At 45.8% G+C, this 15644-nt stretch overlaps 1 protein-coding gene across 4 annotated transcripts in view; it reads left to right on the top strand.

Annotated features, from left to right (window-relative positions):
* The window catches only part of CD6 (CD6 molecule), a 45163-nt gene extending 29723 nt beyond the window's left edge, over positions 1-15440 (top strand). Inside the window, exons 3-11 of one of the 4 annotated variants that reach the window (XM_083513376.1) lie at positions 1299-1607; positions 3219-3527; positions 5809-5886; positions 7484-7624; positions 9626-9754; positions 10897-10998; positions 12085-12201; positions 12318-12431; positions 13178-15440. In XM_083513376.1, the coding sequence (XP_083369502.1) occupies positions 1299-1607; positions 3219-3527; positions 5809-5886; positions 7484-7624; positions 9626-9754; positions 10897-10998; positions 12085-12201; positions 12318-12431; positions 13178-13281 (1403 nt within the window). In that variant the 3' untranslated portion in view covers positions 13282-15440. Of the gene's footprint in view, positions 1-1298; positions 1608-3218; positions 3528-5808; positions 5887-7483; positions 7634-9625; positions 9755-10896; positions 10999-12084; positions 12202-12314; positions 12432-13177 lie in introns of all 4 variants that reach the window. The other 3 variants (XM_083513375.1, XM_083513374.1, XM_083513377.1) reach the window with 3 other exon arrangements.
* The last annotated feature ends 204 nt before the right edge of the window (positions 15441-15644 follow it).

Genomic DNA, 15644 nt, shown 5'->3' with positions numbered 1-15644 from the left:
ACCTGCTGTACATGTAGAGCAGAATGATGTGGCAATGAGCTGGAAGCGTCCTGAGTTGGTAGAGTGAGCTGTATCAATTCATACCGCAGGTGGGGGAACCATATTTTTCAATATGTATATAAAAAAAAATCCCAAACCTGAACACTCTGCAGTCAGGAAAGTGGCACAGCAGAGGGTAGGGCTGAGACCTTTCCCCCTGATGAGCTAGTTGTTGTTGTTTTAATTGCAGGAAATTTGATACATGGAAAAGCAAACAAAAATGCTATCCTTCTACCTACTGTCTGAGGTGGTACAATCCCCCTTGCCCCTCCAGAATTCTGCTACCTTATTCTGCTGCATGTGCACACCAGACCTTAATTACTTAGCAATGTGGCCCCATCTGCCTATGCAACAGAACGAGTTGGTAGAATCCTCAAATTGCAGGTGGGGATACCACTTTCAATGGCTTTTCCACACTTTTGCTTTTAACTTCCTGCACGTAGCAAACTGAGGAGAATGGTTCTAAGTCAAGAACTTTGCACTGGTTTTCTGTCAGTAAGCATTTATTTTGGTGTTGTTACGGTAGTAGTTTTTCTTCTTTTTTTAATACATGCAGACTGAGCTGCAGTCCATGCAACCACCTGACTCCCCCATCTCATTCTGCTGCGTGTGTGAACTGGGCCTGAATAATTGGCACCTGAATATGACAAATTGATTCATTTGCGGGAAGGAAGCCCCCATTGCAAAGTGAGGGGAAATGAGGGGATATGAAAGTTCTATCTGTGGGAGGTATCCAACTAAACAGTATTGCTAGTGCAACATCTTTTAGCTGCACAATGTAAGTCCCCCACCCTCTCCTTTCCCCATGCACCCCCGAGTTGGAGGGAAACCCAAGCAGATTTGGGTGGGGCTGCATGGGGAGAGGAGAGGGTGGGGGACTTACATTCTGCAGCCAAAAGTTGTTGCACTTGTGTAAATGTTTAGTAAGATAAAACCATGGATATATCTGTGAGGACCATTCCTACATGTGAGTCATCAAGTGATGGACAGGCATGCATGAACCAACTCAATACATCAGCTTCATACATGTATCTATCCATGCCAGATCTGAATTTCCCAAGTAACATAAGGATGTTCGGAGCTTTGGAATGTATGGGCTTTCTTTGCCTTGCTGTTTTAGCAAGTTGTACTATATTAAATTTAGATCTGTAAATTTAGATATCTATCTATCCATCCATCCATCCCCACCCATCCTTCTATTTCTTTGTTCTCCCACTGTGTGACTTCTGATCCAACTCTTCTCTGCATCATTCCTACAGAAACACGGAGGCTACGTTTGGTGGATGGAAGAAGCAACTGTTCTGGCAGAGTGGAGGTTGAATACAACGGTACCTGGGGCACCATATGTGATGACAACTGGGACCTGACTGATGCTGAAGTTGTGTGCCTGCAACTGCATTGTGGCTGGGCTCTTCAGGCTCCTATTGCCTCTCATTTCCAGAAGGGGACAGGCCCCATCTATTTGGATGAAGTGAAGTGCTTGGGGAATGAGTCTTTTCTGTGGGACTGTCCATCCGAGAGGAACCATGACTGTGGACACAAGGAAGATGCCAGTGTAATATGTTCAGGTCAGCACAGATCTTTTTCTCTCTCTGTGTGTGCACATGTGCACGCATACATGTGTCTACTCATACAGACGACTCAAAGAACTGTCCATTTCCTGATCCTGGAGGAGACAAACTCTCATTATCCCATGATCAGGCCTTAATGACCAGACTCACATTGCCATGCTAATACTTGGAGACTCCACCAAATGTGGAAGTATTGGTGGAGGTGGGAGGAGACAGGGTAGAAGTTGCTTGACATCCTTGCTTTCCTTCCCTCCATTCCAAGACTTGTAACGGAGGGCAAGGGGAAGCAGAAGTCTTTCCACTCATTAAAACTTGTCAGAAGAAGCAGCCAGGGCATTTTCAATCCTTTTTCCTTTTTGTCTGTATTCTGAGCCTGGTGGAGCAGCCAAGAACTAGTACAGAAAGGAATTCCCAGTATAGTACCAGATAAAGTGATGTTGCTGGCCTAATGTTAACTGCATGTGGACACTGGGACATCCCTGCTTTAAATTTCGTGTCCCGTGCATATATTTTATGACAGCCGTGTGACAGAAGTGCATCTCTTGTGCAGAGCTATAGGAAAAATCAAGCAGAAATCTATTCCTCAAAGATCAACGCATATTTATCAGTTGTAGCTCAGTACCATCTCAAGAGAAATTGCTGCTCCCCGCAGGTTGTGTTGTTTTTTGTTTTTAATAGAGATCAGTAGAAATATATGAAGCAGAGCCCTCCTGGATCAGGCCAAATGTTCCTCAAGTCCTGGATTTTTCTCTGGGGCAGCTGGAGACATCAGGAGGACCACCTTTATCTTTTTTTCAATAATAAACCATGAAACAAACTTTATGTCTCTGATGAAGTCCCAGACCCAAGCAAGTAGTGCAAGTGTTTTGAGAACTATGTGTACTGAATGTAGCTCCCTTGAAAAACATGTAGCCCTGTTCCTCTTAATGCCTGGCCTGCAAACCAGAGTGTAAGCACTTAGCAAGAATGGGGAGATCTCCTGCGCTGACCTCCACACCTCCCATGAAATCCTCTCTCGGAATGTTTCCCAGAAAGCACATTAGGATAAGTTATGCTAAGCACATCCCTGCTGTTTTCACACATGACACCTAAAGTGACTTTGAGTCACATAGTAGCATTTGACGTCTTCATTGCTGAATTGAAACGTCAACAAGCTCCCCACCCCCCCTGCTTTGGATGAGAGCTCATTTTTAAAAATATCGTAAGAAGACGAAGGAGGGAAAACGGCATTTATTACTGTGGGACTCAAAATGGAAGATGACAGCCTTGAAACCAAATGGGCATCCTACCATGTCCTTAGCTTCTGTCTGGTCCATTGTTTCTGAATGTTATGATTTGGCAAACCGAAGAGAGACATTTTAGACTTGAAGACATGTTCTGATCAGCGTGGCAATCTCAATCCTCAAATACAGGAAACTGCTCTACTATAGTTCTTAGCATCACACATGAAAATGCCTTCCATGTAACAGATATAGCTCTGGCCTACAAGAAAAGGAAATCACTGGTGCTGATAATGTAGCAGCGTATTACAGCATAAGAGTGGCATTTCCCCAGCTGTTTTATCTTTGCTGATTCTATTTCTCTCCCTCACCCCCATCACCTCCGCAGAGCACCAGGAGTGGCGGCTGTCAGAAGGACTAGATGCTTGTGCCGGCCGAGTGGAGGTTTATTACCGGGGCACCTGGAACACTGTGTGTGATGGCAACTGGTACCAGGATGAGGCTGATGTGCTCTGTCACTCATTGAACTGCAGTGAGAAGGCCTCAGTCCCGAGAGTGCCTTTCAACCACACGCTGATGGGCAAGATGTACTATGACTGCTCCGGAACAGAAAACTCGCTCGCCAGCTGCAGCTGGCTCTACAACAATAGCAATGTGTGCGCTGCCCAGTTTGGAGCTGCTGGTGTGATCTGCAATGGTAATTGCCCTGGCTGGTGCCTCCAGTATGCCTTTTCTTTTTCTCTCCCTCTTTCTGGTGCAGATTTCAACCAAAGGGGTAGTTAATGGTAGGAACAGGTAAGGACAGGGGAGAACTCTGATTCAGTTGGCGTTTAAAGGCAAAGCTATGTCATCTGAAATTTCCAAAGTGCTGTGTGAACCAAAATGCCACCCTCCTTGGGAATTCAATTTTGCGATGCCATTCTCCCACCAAGCCCTGAACTTAAGCCTGGGGGGAAAGAGAAACCGAGAGCAAGTGAAACAGGCAGATATGAACATCAGAAGATCCTGCTGGATCAGGCCAGTGGCCCATCTAGTGCAGCGTCCTGTTCTCACAGTGGCCAACCAGATGCCCATAGGAAACCATGGAGCAGAACAGGAGCACAAGAGCACCTTCCAGCGTTCTGTGGAGGCAGAACATAGCCATCATGGCTAGTAGCCATCATTGATAAACTCTGTGAATTTGTCTAATCCTCTTTCAAAGCCTCCAAGTTGGTGGCCATCACTGCCTCCTGTGGGAGCAAGTTCCGTAGTTTTAACTATGTGCTGCATGAAGAAGTACTGCTTTTGGGGTGTAGTCTGTCCTGAATCTTCCAACCTTCAGCTTCCCTGGATGTCCTGTTCTGGTGTTACAAGATCCCCAGGGACAAGTGATTGTCCATTAATAGTCCTCACCACCATCGTCCTGGAGCTTTCCCACCACCACTTCCCTTCAAGATTAAGGACTTGCCTGCATTTTTGCCTTGCCAGACATCAATATCCATTTAACACATTCTCACCTGTGGACTATCTGCAGAAGGTGAAGCCAAGAATAGATCCGGTGCCTAAAAGTATTCCAGAGTAAAGACAGGCCAGATTTAGATCACTAGCTGAAATGGAGACAGAAATCCCACCTGGAGCCTGGGGTTCTTCCCCCTGCAGGCATAGCTGATCATCTTGGTGGACTGGGCTATTTGTTCCCTGTTTGCTACCAGTCCAAAAAATGATCCAAGTGCTTCCATGAGGCACCTTAATGACCAGCAAATTTATTATGGCATAACCTTTCATAAACTTGGGCCCCATTCATTGGATGCATAAAATAAAATCTTAATTGGTAGGTATATAAAGAAGAAAAATGGTAAGGTGGGAGCTGAATAGCAATCAGGTGCAGAAATCTCACCGAGTGATAATTAGAGCTTAACGAGGCACACCATTAAACCCTTTACAGCAGCAGGCTGGTGTCAATTGCTGACATGAGTGAACAACACATAGCAATAGAGTGGAACTTCAGTTTTCAAGTGTCTCAGAAGCCGAATGCTTTGGAAACTGTATGCCGAAAACCCGGAAGTAAATGCTTTCATTTTCAAACACACCTCGGAAGCCAAATGGCTTCCGCTGCATGTTTTTCAATTTTCTCAGTGGAAATTTCCAACAGCCCTTTGTGCCACAGTTGTTGAACATTTCGGAAGTCGAACCGTCTTCCAGAACGGATTACGTTCAACAACCAAGCTTCCACTGTAGCAGGATCTGTCAATTTCCGTTTTCTTGGTTTCTCATTTTTCCATTATTGAATTCATTTCACCACAATTTGCAGTGATTTGCATGGAAAGAGGAGTGGTTGAAATCTATGCCATGCCAGCCCAATACAGATAGTAGCCACAGGGCCCAAGCAAGGGGTCCCTTCTGGTTTCCCTGCTTCAGTAGGGACTTCATGCCATGATGCTGTTTGGCTTCTCTGAAGGGGGTGATTGAGATGTCGCTAGGCAATAGACCCACCCACCACCTGAAAATGCCCTGGTTGCGTTGCAGAGTAGCTAGGTAACTGGTTTGATGGTGCAGAAGCCGCTGTCACAACATGTATCACAGTCTAAAGGAGCTTCCAGTTCTCTCTGTTTTACCCCAAGCCTGCGATGTGCTTTACCCAACACTGTTTCCTGCTGATCTGCATGGCTGCCGGGTGCTGACATGAAACCAGCACAGGCTGCTTAGTCTGTCTGAGCTCAATACAAAGGTATCTGCAAATGAGGGAGGGTCTCTGGCTCTCCCTGTGCTGCTGCTGATTTGCTTAAAATCACAATAAAACAGAATTGTAAAAACTATGTGGGGGGGAAACTAAGAGGAAAAAGCAGGAGCTGGGGGGGGTCCCTTCTCACCCACCCAGGATCCTAAGAAGATGCAGTCTAGACCCTCTTTCTCTGTCTCCTGCTCTCTAACCGAAAAACTAATACGGTCCTTAGGTGTTGCTGGTTCTTTACTCTTCTGTGCTCTTTTCTGGATTTCAGGCTCACAGGGTTTGGCGGGCCCTGCAAACACACAAGCAACAGAAGCAGTGACTCCAGTCTCCCACCTGACCAGTCCACGTAAGTTCAAGCCTCAAGGCACTTCCTCTTGCAGACAGTATTGCATCTCCCGTTTGTGCTCAGGCGTTACAATAGGAGGTAGCATAAAATCATGATCCCAGCTTGTTTGGTATTGTCTGCCTGTGTGATCAGTACCCATAGGAACAAACACCCAGCCTCTAAACTTTCCACACCACACCTGCTGTTATCTTTATATAGCCCTTGTTCCTGGTCTGTGTCCTCTAGGTGACATAGGGACTGTATGCACAGCGGGGTAACCGAAACAAATAGTAATACTAGTCTTCATCCACAGTTATGCCATGCTACTAAGTTGTTTTAGACTGGCTTTCCTATTGTGTTGTGCTTTAACATTGCAACCTGCCCTGGGACCTTAGGGTTAATAAATTTAATAGTCATAATCATAATCATTGTGATGATGTTACATGCCACCCCAATCTCTTGAGTGGTGCAAGATTCCAGGGGTTCCAGGCACTTACTCAGGATTCATGTGTCCTTTGGAATGAGGTGCAGCGGAGACTGGAAAGTTAATATGGTTTATTTGCACATATTTACAACCAGAGCCTGCAATGGAGGGGTTCACAGCATTAATACCCCCATAAGGCCTTGCTTCTCTCATAGCTGCAGCCTTGGATTCCTGGAGAAATCAGGCATGGCTCTGATGTTCTGCCTTCCCAGCCGGCTGCCTTGTTTCCAGCTTCCAGCACACATAACTCCACTCTCAACTCTGGCCTTTGTTTTTCTAACTCCTCTGGATTCCTTAGTGGCCCATTACCTCATCAGGAAGCAAGCCTGGCTATTCCAGGAATTAGAAGGGGCCCCAGACATTAGAAGGGTCTTGGCATACAGCCTACTCCCCCCTTCCCAAACTCATAACAGCAGCACCAGCAACAACAATAGCAGCAACACATTTATGGTATAAGAACAAAGAAAACACAGAAATGGCACAAAATCAAACACAAGCTTGGAAGGCTGTTTCCCTCTTCCTTGCCCTTCTCCCTTCCACACATTAGAGGCGGGGTAGGGTGGGTGGGTGAGGATTTGTTTATTTTGCATTGAATGCAAATTTTCCAAATCCACACTTCCTGAACCAATTAGCAAATCAGAATGCATCTCTCCTTTGAAATCTGCACTACTTTCAATTTTGCCATGCGGTTCGCAAACCAAAGAATGCATACAAAAATGTGCTTCTTCATTGAAAATAGCATGCAAAATGCATTCTGTTGGGGGAAACTGATTGACTGGTTGTATTTCTATTCCACTTTTCATTCAAATGACTCCCAAAGCACCTTACAAACAATGAATAACAATAACATAATAGGACATCACAAATGCAACATAAATCTACCATGCATAATTGTGTACAAAAAAATAGCTATATTAGGAGAATGTTATTGCACAAAATGCGTATATATTTTAATGCCTACTTGGGGAAAAAATCATCATGGGATGAACTGAACTGGGAAAATGGAGAGAAACTGAAATTGACGACTTCTTCTTCTTCTTCTTCTTCTTCTTCTTCTTCTTCTTCTTCTTCTTCTTCTTCTTCAATTGTCCATCTTTACTACCTACCCACAATTGCTAATGTTTCCATTTGCAGGTTGGACTGCACCTGAGAACTTAGATGTTAGACCATCATACCAGATACTGCAAATTCTCTGCATCGTCCTGGGTCTTCTCCTTTTTTTGGCCATTCTGACTCTAATTATCACCGTTTTGCGACACAGGCGAAGGAAAAACGGTACCATTGGTATGCTGGGCATTACCAGCACTACAGAGGGAGGAAACCTACGTATAAATAATGCTATGGGGAATTTGGTGGAGTGGATATAATATACTGTGTTTTGGACAGCTACTATAGGAAGTCTTCGAAACAGATGCCAGATTCCTTCCTGGCAGGAATCAGAAATGCTGCAAAATGTCCCTGCCATGAATTCATATTGCCACCAAGAAGCTGTCATGAGCTGTCAAATGTTTTTCAGCCTCAGTGTATCCCTGCCACTTCCAGAAGCCTCCTTTATAACAAGTCTATAATGCTTCCTGAAATCTGAAGGAGAGTGCACATAGATTTCAAGAAGAAGGGTTGATTGCAAATGAGACTTAGAAGCCTCTCAGAGAAAAGTGCATAATTGAGCCACTATCTCTCGGGGCTCTATCTCTCCCCTGTTATGGGCATTTAGTTATATGGATTCATGTCGGAAACTCATTTCGTTTGCTTTAAAGATGCAACATTCAGCCAGCCTGCGGGCTGTCATTTTGGCAGATGTTTGTCCCTATAGCATATCCTTACTTCTTGGCCCCCTTTTGAAACATTTACATGCAAAAAAAATATTATTATGTGCTACACACAATCGCAAAGCTGCTAACTGCAACCAGGTGAACAGAACATATCTCCACATTGCTTTAAAAAGCCACACTGATGCCAGGTCTGTTTCCAGACACAGTTCAGAGTGCTGGTGCATAACTATAATGTCCTTCAGACACCATCCTCTGAGTGCAGGTCTGGCCCATGAGGTAAAGTGAGGCAACTGCCTCAGGTGGCAGGATCCACAGGAGCAGCTGATCCGAACGTTGATCTGTCTCCTCACCCCCACCCCAATTGTTTCCAATCTTCTCTCACTCCTCCTTCCTTGGCAGGGATGGGGGTGCCATTTTGGGGTCTGTCTCAGGGGCCAAAAGGTATTAGGACAACCCTGTCTAGGTGCCCCTGTCATCAGAGGTGAGGCAGGTTGAGACAGGGGAAAGGGGCCTGCTTGGTTGTGGTGCCCCACTTCTAGGGTGCTGTCTCTGAGGAAGTTCGCTAAGTGCCTGTTCTGTTGTCCTTTTAGTGCCAGGCAAAACCCTCTTTGTTTTCCCAAGCTTTTAATATGAGATGGAAATTGTGTCAAATCACGATTTCGGGGGGTTGGGGGTTGGGGGGTTGCAGTTGGATTTTATTGTTGTCATTTTGCTATGTACGATGACCAGAAAATGCTTTCATGTTTACTTCTTTTACGTGAATGAATGATGTTACCCGGGCATGCAACTTTGGGCTTATCAACACTTAACTTTCCTCTGGTTTTTCCAGCCACAGCCTGCAATTTAAAGCTCAGTGTCTGAGCACCCACACCCTTTTTTCTTTTTGCTTCAGAGCTTTTCCTGCGAAACCCCACTCTTAAAAATTCACTATACCTAGAAAGAGCAGGGTGAAATGTTTTGCCCAAAGTTGTTGAGCAAGCAAGGAAATTCGGCAAAATCAGATACGTCATGTCTAAACTGTCTTTAGTTACTATGGAGGGCCTATATTTCCTTTGGACCTTTCCAAACTATCATCTCTTTCCATAGTAAATATGTGCAGATGCTATTCTTTTCTTACAGAGCACATCTGTTGGAGGAATATTTCACTTTTCCACTGCTCGGTTGGCAGCATGGGTGTTGGTTTCCCCCTGCCCCGGATAATGCAATAGTTACTCATACGATTACCATGTGGAAGTTGGTTGTGAGAATGTCACCTCAGCACCCTCTGAGGAATGGAAGGGAAGCCTGTATAGAATGAGGGACCTGTGGCCCTCTAGATGTTGCTGGACTCCTCCCATCAGCCCAGCCCAGCCAGTGGTCATAGATGATGGGAGTTGTAGTCTGACAACATCTGGAAAGCCACAGGCTCACTAGTTCCACTGTTGTCAGAGCAGGAGTCAAACGCCTATCTGCGTGCAAAGTCCCTTTGAAGGGAAGCCTTACAGAATGAAATATCTGTTTTCAGTTGCAGATAGTGCCAATCCCTGTGCCTCAACTGCTGCCCCCATCCTTCTAAATCACATCATGCAAGTCTCAGCCACTGGAACACGCAACAACTATCAGCAAGTCCCCACAAACCTCCCCAAAGAAGAAGGTATGGGAAGTTATAGCTTGCTGGCATCACTTGTATCTCCCTTATTCCATCGACCACCTGTCTCCCCACCCTCTCCTGTCTTCCTGGCAGTTACTAGTTTCCATGTTTGATGGTTTGGGCCAGAATCTACGAGACAGTAGCCCATAAGACTGTCCTTGATGGGCTGCTGGGAGCGAAATGGTAGCACTATATTATCCCTTGTCTCATGTGTCTCCCACCTCATAATGGCTACTGAGACGCAGTAACGATTCCAATCTCTTTTTTGCTGCAGTTATCCAATAATGCTGCTGGTTGGATGTGTTTTATAATTATCAGGATCACAACAGGCAGTTTTCCTGAGGAAAGTCCCTGCCTCAGAGCTGGTATTTGCTACTGAATCCCAGTTATTACCAGCCTCACACCACCAGTGATGCTGTTTGTTTTGATAACATTGTCCCTATCAGGATTCCTCTCAGTTTAACCATTTTATTTTCATAAAAATAGTTATTTTTTAAAAAAAACAACAACATTTAAATAGATAATATAACTCCAAAAAAAGCCTACAGCTAGAAAATCTACTGTACGGTACTTTAAATATTGTATAAATGCCAGTACCCATTCCAAGACGTTTGTGTTTATCATCAATAATGCTCTGTGAATGGTTACTTAATGTAAGTGTCTGAGAGTGTCATTTTTTGGTATTTTGTTTCCCTGATTTTACTGGTTACATTTCTCCTTCATGTCTCTCTGTGTTTGTGTCTATCTACAATCTATCTGTCTACTCTGCCAAGCAAAGACAGCATTTCAAGCATCTGATAAAATGGTTGAAATATTTTGTGCCAGTGAAATGCTATTATGCTGGAGAATTCATAAGCAGGTTACTGGCAGCTTTGCTGCACGATGGATCATGCAATCTGCCGTGATGTGAGTTTCAACTAGTGCAACTGTTGTGTTGGGTTCCTATGTTGTGCAACAATAAAACTCACCTATCCCCTGGCACAAGAGCCCTGGTAGTAGCAGATAGAGAAGGTTGGGTGTAGCCCAGAGTAAGTCAGTCCTGCTGCATTTCTGCGTTGACCTTGGACTTGTGCCCTGAAGTCCTGCCTGATAGCTCCACTAGCTGGTTCTCCCCGAGTGGACTCACGTTTCTTTCTCCCTTTCAGCAACGGCAGTGCTGCCTACACCCCTTAGTGAAGACTCTGATTCCGACTATGAACACTATGATTTCAGCAGCAAACCACCTGTGCAACTGTCTACCTTCTACAGTGAGCATCTCACCACTGCCAGGCACACACTGCTTTCTTGTCAGAAACTTCCTAGCTTCTTTGGACCAAGCTGTACATCCCTGATAATCCCTTGTGATCCTTTGTGGTTCTACCAAAGGATTTGATCAGGACTGGGGGATGTTTAACCCTTTCCTTTGTGCTGTTTTCCTAATCAAAATTCCACCCACTCCCCCCCCCCATATATCCCAGTATATATTCACACACACCCCTCTGCTTGACTAGCAGCAGTTCCAGAAGTCTGACTTAGATCAGTATTAAAGGAAAAATGCAGACAGATTTTAATATTTAGTTAGGCTCTTTAAACACTTCCTTCTCCACCACTACTGTTCCTTGGTGCCGCTTGGCCCACCTGCTAACTCCCTCCCTCCACAGTCCCCGAAGATTTTCCCACTGCAAACTTTAAAAGCAGATTAAGTGCAGGTTTTCTACTAAGAGATGCAAGTTAGACTTCTGTGCCCCACATCTATATGCCCGGGTTATTATGCAATCCACATTCAGAGGCAATTGAATGTTTGTTAGGGGTTGCATTTAGGAAGCTGAGTATGTCCCCAGTGTGTTTCTTCATTCCCACCCCAATAAAATCCCATGAATGGGTTCGTGCAGGGACTGGGTAGGTAGCCCATGGGTTCAACTGGCCCCTCCCAGCTAGTTGAGACAAGGTTGGGAGTGAAGGCAGAGAGGTAGCAGGAGAGGACTGGGGAAGGAGGGAGCAGGAAGGCACCCAGGCAGACCTGAGGAGGAATTTTGCCCTTTTGGTTTGCCTGGAAAGGGGGAAAAAACCACAAAAAGCCACAAGGGGCAAACCTTGTAAACTTTAAGAGTTGTGGGAACTTAGGGTTAAAGGATCTGCAAGTTTGATGGTTCAGAGGTGTGCTGTTTGAATACAGCATATATAATAGCCTACTTTCCTGACAAATCAACTTGTGCTCCTTAGTCATTTGATGGTGGGGGTGACAGTGATATTCTGTGGATCCTCCTACCCCTGTGTTTTGAAAGAAACCTCCTTCTCCCCTTCCCCTGCATCTGGGAGCTTGATGATGAAGTCTGTTTGGCCCCTGCTTTCAGATTCTCTTCGAAACCGAGTGACTGATGAAGACCCTCCCCGTTACAATTTTGCAATGCCAGCTATGCACGAGGAGGGGGACAACAAGCACCCCACCTCAGAGGCCTATCCACAAGCAGGTGAGAGCCTTTCTGTACCTTTCTGGGGGGACATAGTAATTGTGATGCTGTTGCTGCTTTCTTGTGCTGGATCCAGTTCCTCACTGCCATATGAAGTCCCTGGTTTTCTCCAGCAGGACCTGCAGCTGAAGACAGTGACAGCACCTCTTCTGGAGACGCAGACTGGTATGAGAACATCCAGAAACCAGAGCAGCAGGAAAGCCATCCAGGAAACGAGCCTTCCTTTGGAGGTGAAGCGTAGGATTCTTATCAATGGAACTTTAATTAGTCAGCTAGCACATTCAAAGGTCATCGCAAAATAAAACAAGGTTGTAGCTACTCTGAACGTCAGAGACGAACACAAACTGATCCCTTCAAAAGTGAGGTCATTCTCTGTAATGAAATTGACACCATCTGGTAATTAAGGCTTTGCGGTTATGGAGCATGTGTGGCCAGGCGTTGTGTTACATACATGTTTGCTAATGTACCTGCATGTTAGATACAAAAGAGAGATGGAACATTAAAGAAAAATATTCCACATGAAACCATGGCCAGACATTTGATTAAAATTCAGTAGAGCTGACAGGGGCCTTATAGCATTGCTTTGGGGGGGGGGCGTGTCTGACCTCTAGGCTGCCAGGTGGCCATCTGTGGCTTAGACAAAATGGATTCCTATTGTGGGACAGTTAATGGCTGTGGGTGCCGCACATCCTCAACTAAATATAGGGCTGCCAATTACTGCAGCCCACAATGCAGGGCTCTAGTGATGGTCAAGCAGAGCAAGATCGCCTAAAGAGAGAAGAATAGGGGCCAGAGCTCTCCACCCTGAGAAGCCGATAGTTTTCTCCCTCATTACCCAGCAAGACCTCTAGAGAGGCTTCGCATCTGGATAGTTAGGTCACCAAGCACCTCAGCTTTCCCCTCAGCATCTTTTCCTTCTGAGCTTCTTCCTTCTTCTTGGCAGCTGACCTGAAATGCCCTCATTTCTTTGCTTCAGGTTCGACAGCTTCCCCCAGACCTTTGGTGAACTGCAAGGCTGGGCCTGGGAACAGCTCATTTGACAGCAGCAGCAGCAGCGATTATGATGACATGTGGGCCTAAAGGGCAGGGAAGCAGCTGGGATGATGCCACTCCATCTGTCGTCAGCAACGCCTCCATCAGAAACAGCCAAGGGTGATGGCAAGGCTGAGAACTGAAAGGGACCTACCTGTTCCCGCAGTCTGGGCCTCAAGGATTCAGCATTTTGGAAGAAGACCAATTCCTACAAAGATACATGTGTGTCCAACTCCATTCCCAGGACCAACTAGAAATTTGTTGCAGTCACAGAGCCGTGTGTTTATTCTGCCTGAGATTTCCAACTTGTGCTATTGTGAGAATAACTATATGAGGGTGAAGAAAAGAACTGAGGCCTCAGATAGATTTCTTTTCCCCATTTTGTATGGCCAGCCGGCAGGGTACTGTCACAAAGCAGTTGATCCACTGACATTCCTACTGCCCTAGCAGGCTGGCTTCTAGCTTCAAAATCCAAGCAGCTGAAGCAGAAGCTTCTGGCAATAAGCACTGGCTTCCCCATAGCTGCTACCCAGGATGGATCTAAAACAAAGTCCTCGCTCTAGGAACCAGAGCCTCTCTGACAGTTTCTTCCTTGGAGAGAGCTCTCAGTTAAATGCCAGGGTTTCTTGGATAAGGGTGGGATGCTTTCACGATGGGATTAGTCAAGGCTGTTCCACCTGAAGAAAGCCAGAACTGCTGTTTCAGGGGCTCTGCTTTCTCCTCACTGTGGGGAATGGGGCACGGATTGCCAGGACTAGCCCCACCTCACAGCAGTTTTAGCTTTCCGCCTGGGGCTTGTGAAGGCCTGTGAGCTCCTGAGATGAAAGGAGGACGTCAGTTCCTTCTGCTACAGAAGCAAATTTGGGGAAGAACCAGAGTTCAGCTGGCAGCAAAGAGCTTTGCCTGCTGTCAGGCCCAGATGCAGTCCTTGGTGTCTCCAGTTCAAAACATCTCAGGTAACAAGGCTGGGAAGGACCTTGGCCAGAGGCCCTGGAGGGTTGCTGGTGCTAGGCTAGATGGACCAACGTTCTGACTAGATATAAGGCAGCTTCATATATGCTCTAAGGCCAGGGCTGAGAAACCTGTGGGCCACCGAAGAACTCTGACCGTCAGCCATGCTGGCTGGGGCTGATGGGAATTCTGCAATTTCCAAAGAGCCACACACAGCAATGACAGCTGCTCTATGTGTCTGGGAGTATACTGTCTGGGTTAACTGTAAGCCCCTCCCCCCCGCCCCCCAGCACTTTGTGCTGCACTGTAGCCAGGACCGGAAGCATCTAATGGCAGAAATGAATGTATCTGATGAAACCCAAGCACAAGCATCTTCTATTTATTAAGAGAGTTGCATTCTCCTGAAGCGGGGATCAAATTCTTATTACTCATCCCAGCATGGTAAGGTAGACAGTGGCACTTTTGTGATGATGGCGATTTGAATATCTGCTTTTTATTCTCCTTGCAGATTTTGGAATTGGAGGTGCAGCCTGCGAGGGAGGGGGCTGCTGGGCACCCAGAAGCCAGAATCAAGAGCCAGGGAGCAACTGCTGTTTGGGCTCTCCCAGTCTCTGGCACTCGTTGTCTGTGAGGTTCTCAAGGGCCCTGTCTGGTCCCTGTCTCTTCCAGATCTTCATAAGAGGGTCTTAAGTAGAGCAACCCTAATTTACATCTATGCTAGAGCAGGGAGGCATTTCAGAGATTGGCTTGTAGAGTCATCAACCACATCCATTGCTTTGCCATTATTGCTGCGGGCAGTGCGGAAGATGCGGGCAGCCTGTTCGTCTTCCCTCCCATTAACTACATTATAGGGGGTTAATTGCACCAGCCCCAGGGGCTGCTGTGGATTTTCTCCAGTTCTGTGGTTGGGGAAAAGGTGGCATATTTGTGCCTATGTCCAACCTGCCCTGTTTCCACTCCCACCAGTGGAACATCTGTGGGACATTCTAGCAATGTAATGCCATTCTGCCAGCAAACTTCTGTCTCTGCCAGCAGAGAGATACGTAATGCTATGCCACTTTCTAAGGCTCCTCAGCCAGCTCTAGCGTGGGGTTAGGATTCTTCCCTTAGCACATTTCATTTTTCAACAAAGTCGTTTTTAAAAAATATTTTGATGTCTACGCATAAGAATGAAAAGAGTGAATGCAACAAACGTGTACCGTGCATGCTATTTATTTTCTATTAAAAATATTTTTAATGCTGCATTTCATCAAAAAGGATTCCACAGCAGTTTACAACAGGACCAAACAATAACAACCGACAACAGAACCAACAATAAAAATAAGCACAAAATTTAAAAAGAGAGAGGCAATCAAACAGCAACAAACTTAAAGAGTGTTAGAAATACCAGTCGCCAATCGATAAAACTTAACAGTTAGCTAATGCAATCTGAAATTCGAAAAGGTTTTAAGCTTCCATGG

The sequence above is a fragment of the Podarcis liolepis genome (assembly GCF_965112155.1).
Source record: "Podarcis liolepis genome assembly, chromosome: 1".
Classification (NCBI taxonomy): domain Eukaryota; kingdom Metazoa; phylum Chordata; class Lepidosauria; order Squamata; family Lacertidae; genus Podarcis; species Podarcis liolepis.
This window is presented reverse-complemented; position numbering and strand designations above follow the sequence as displayed.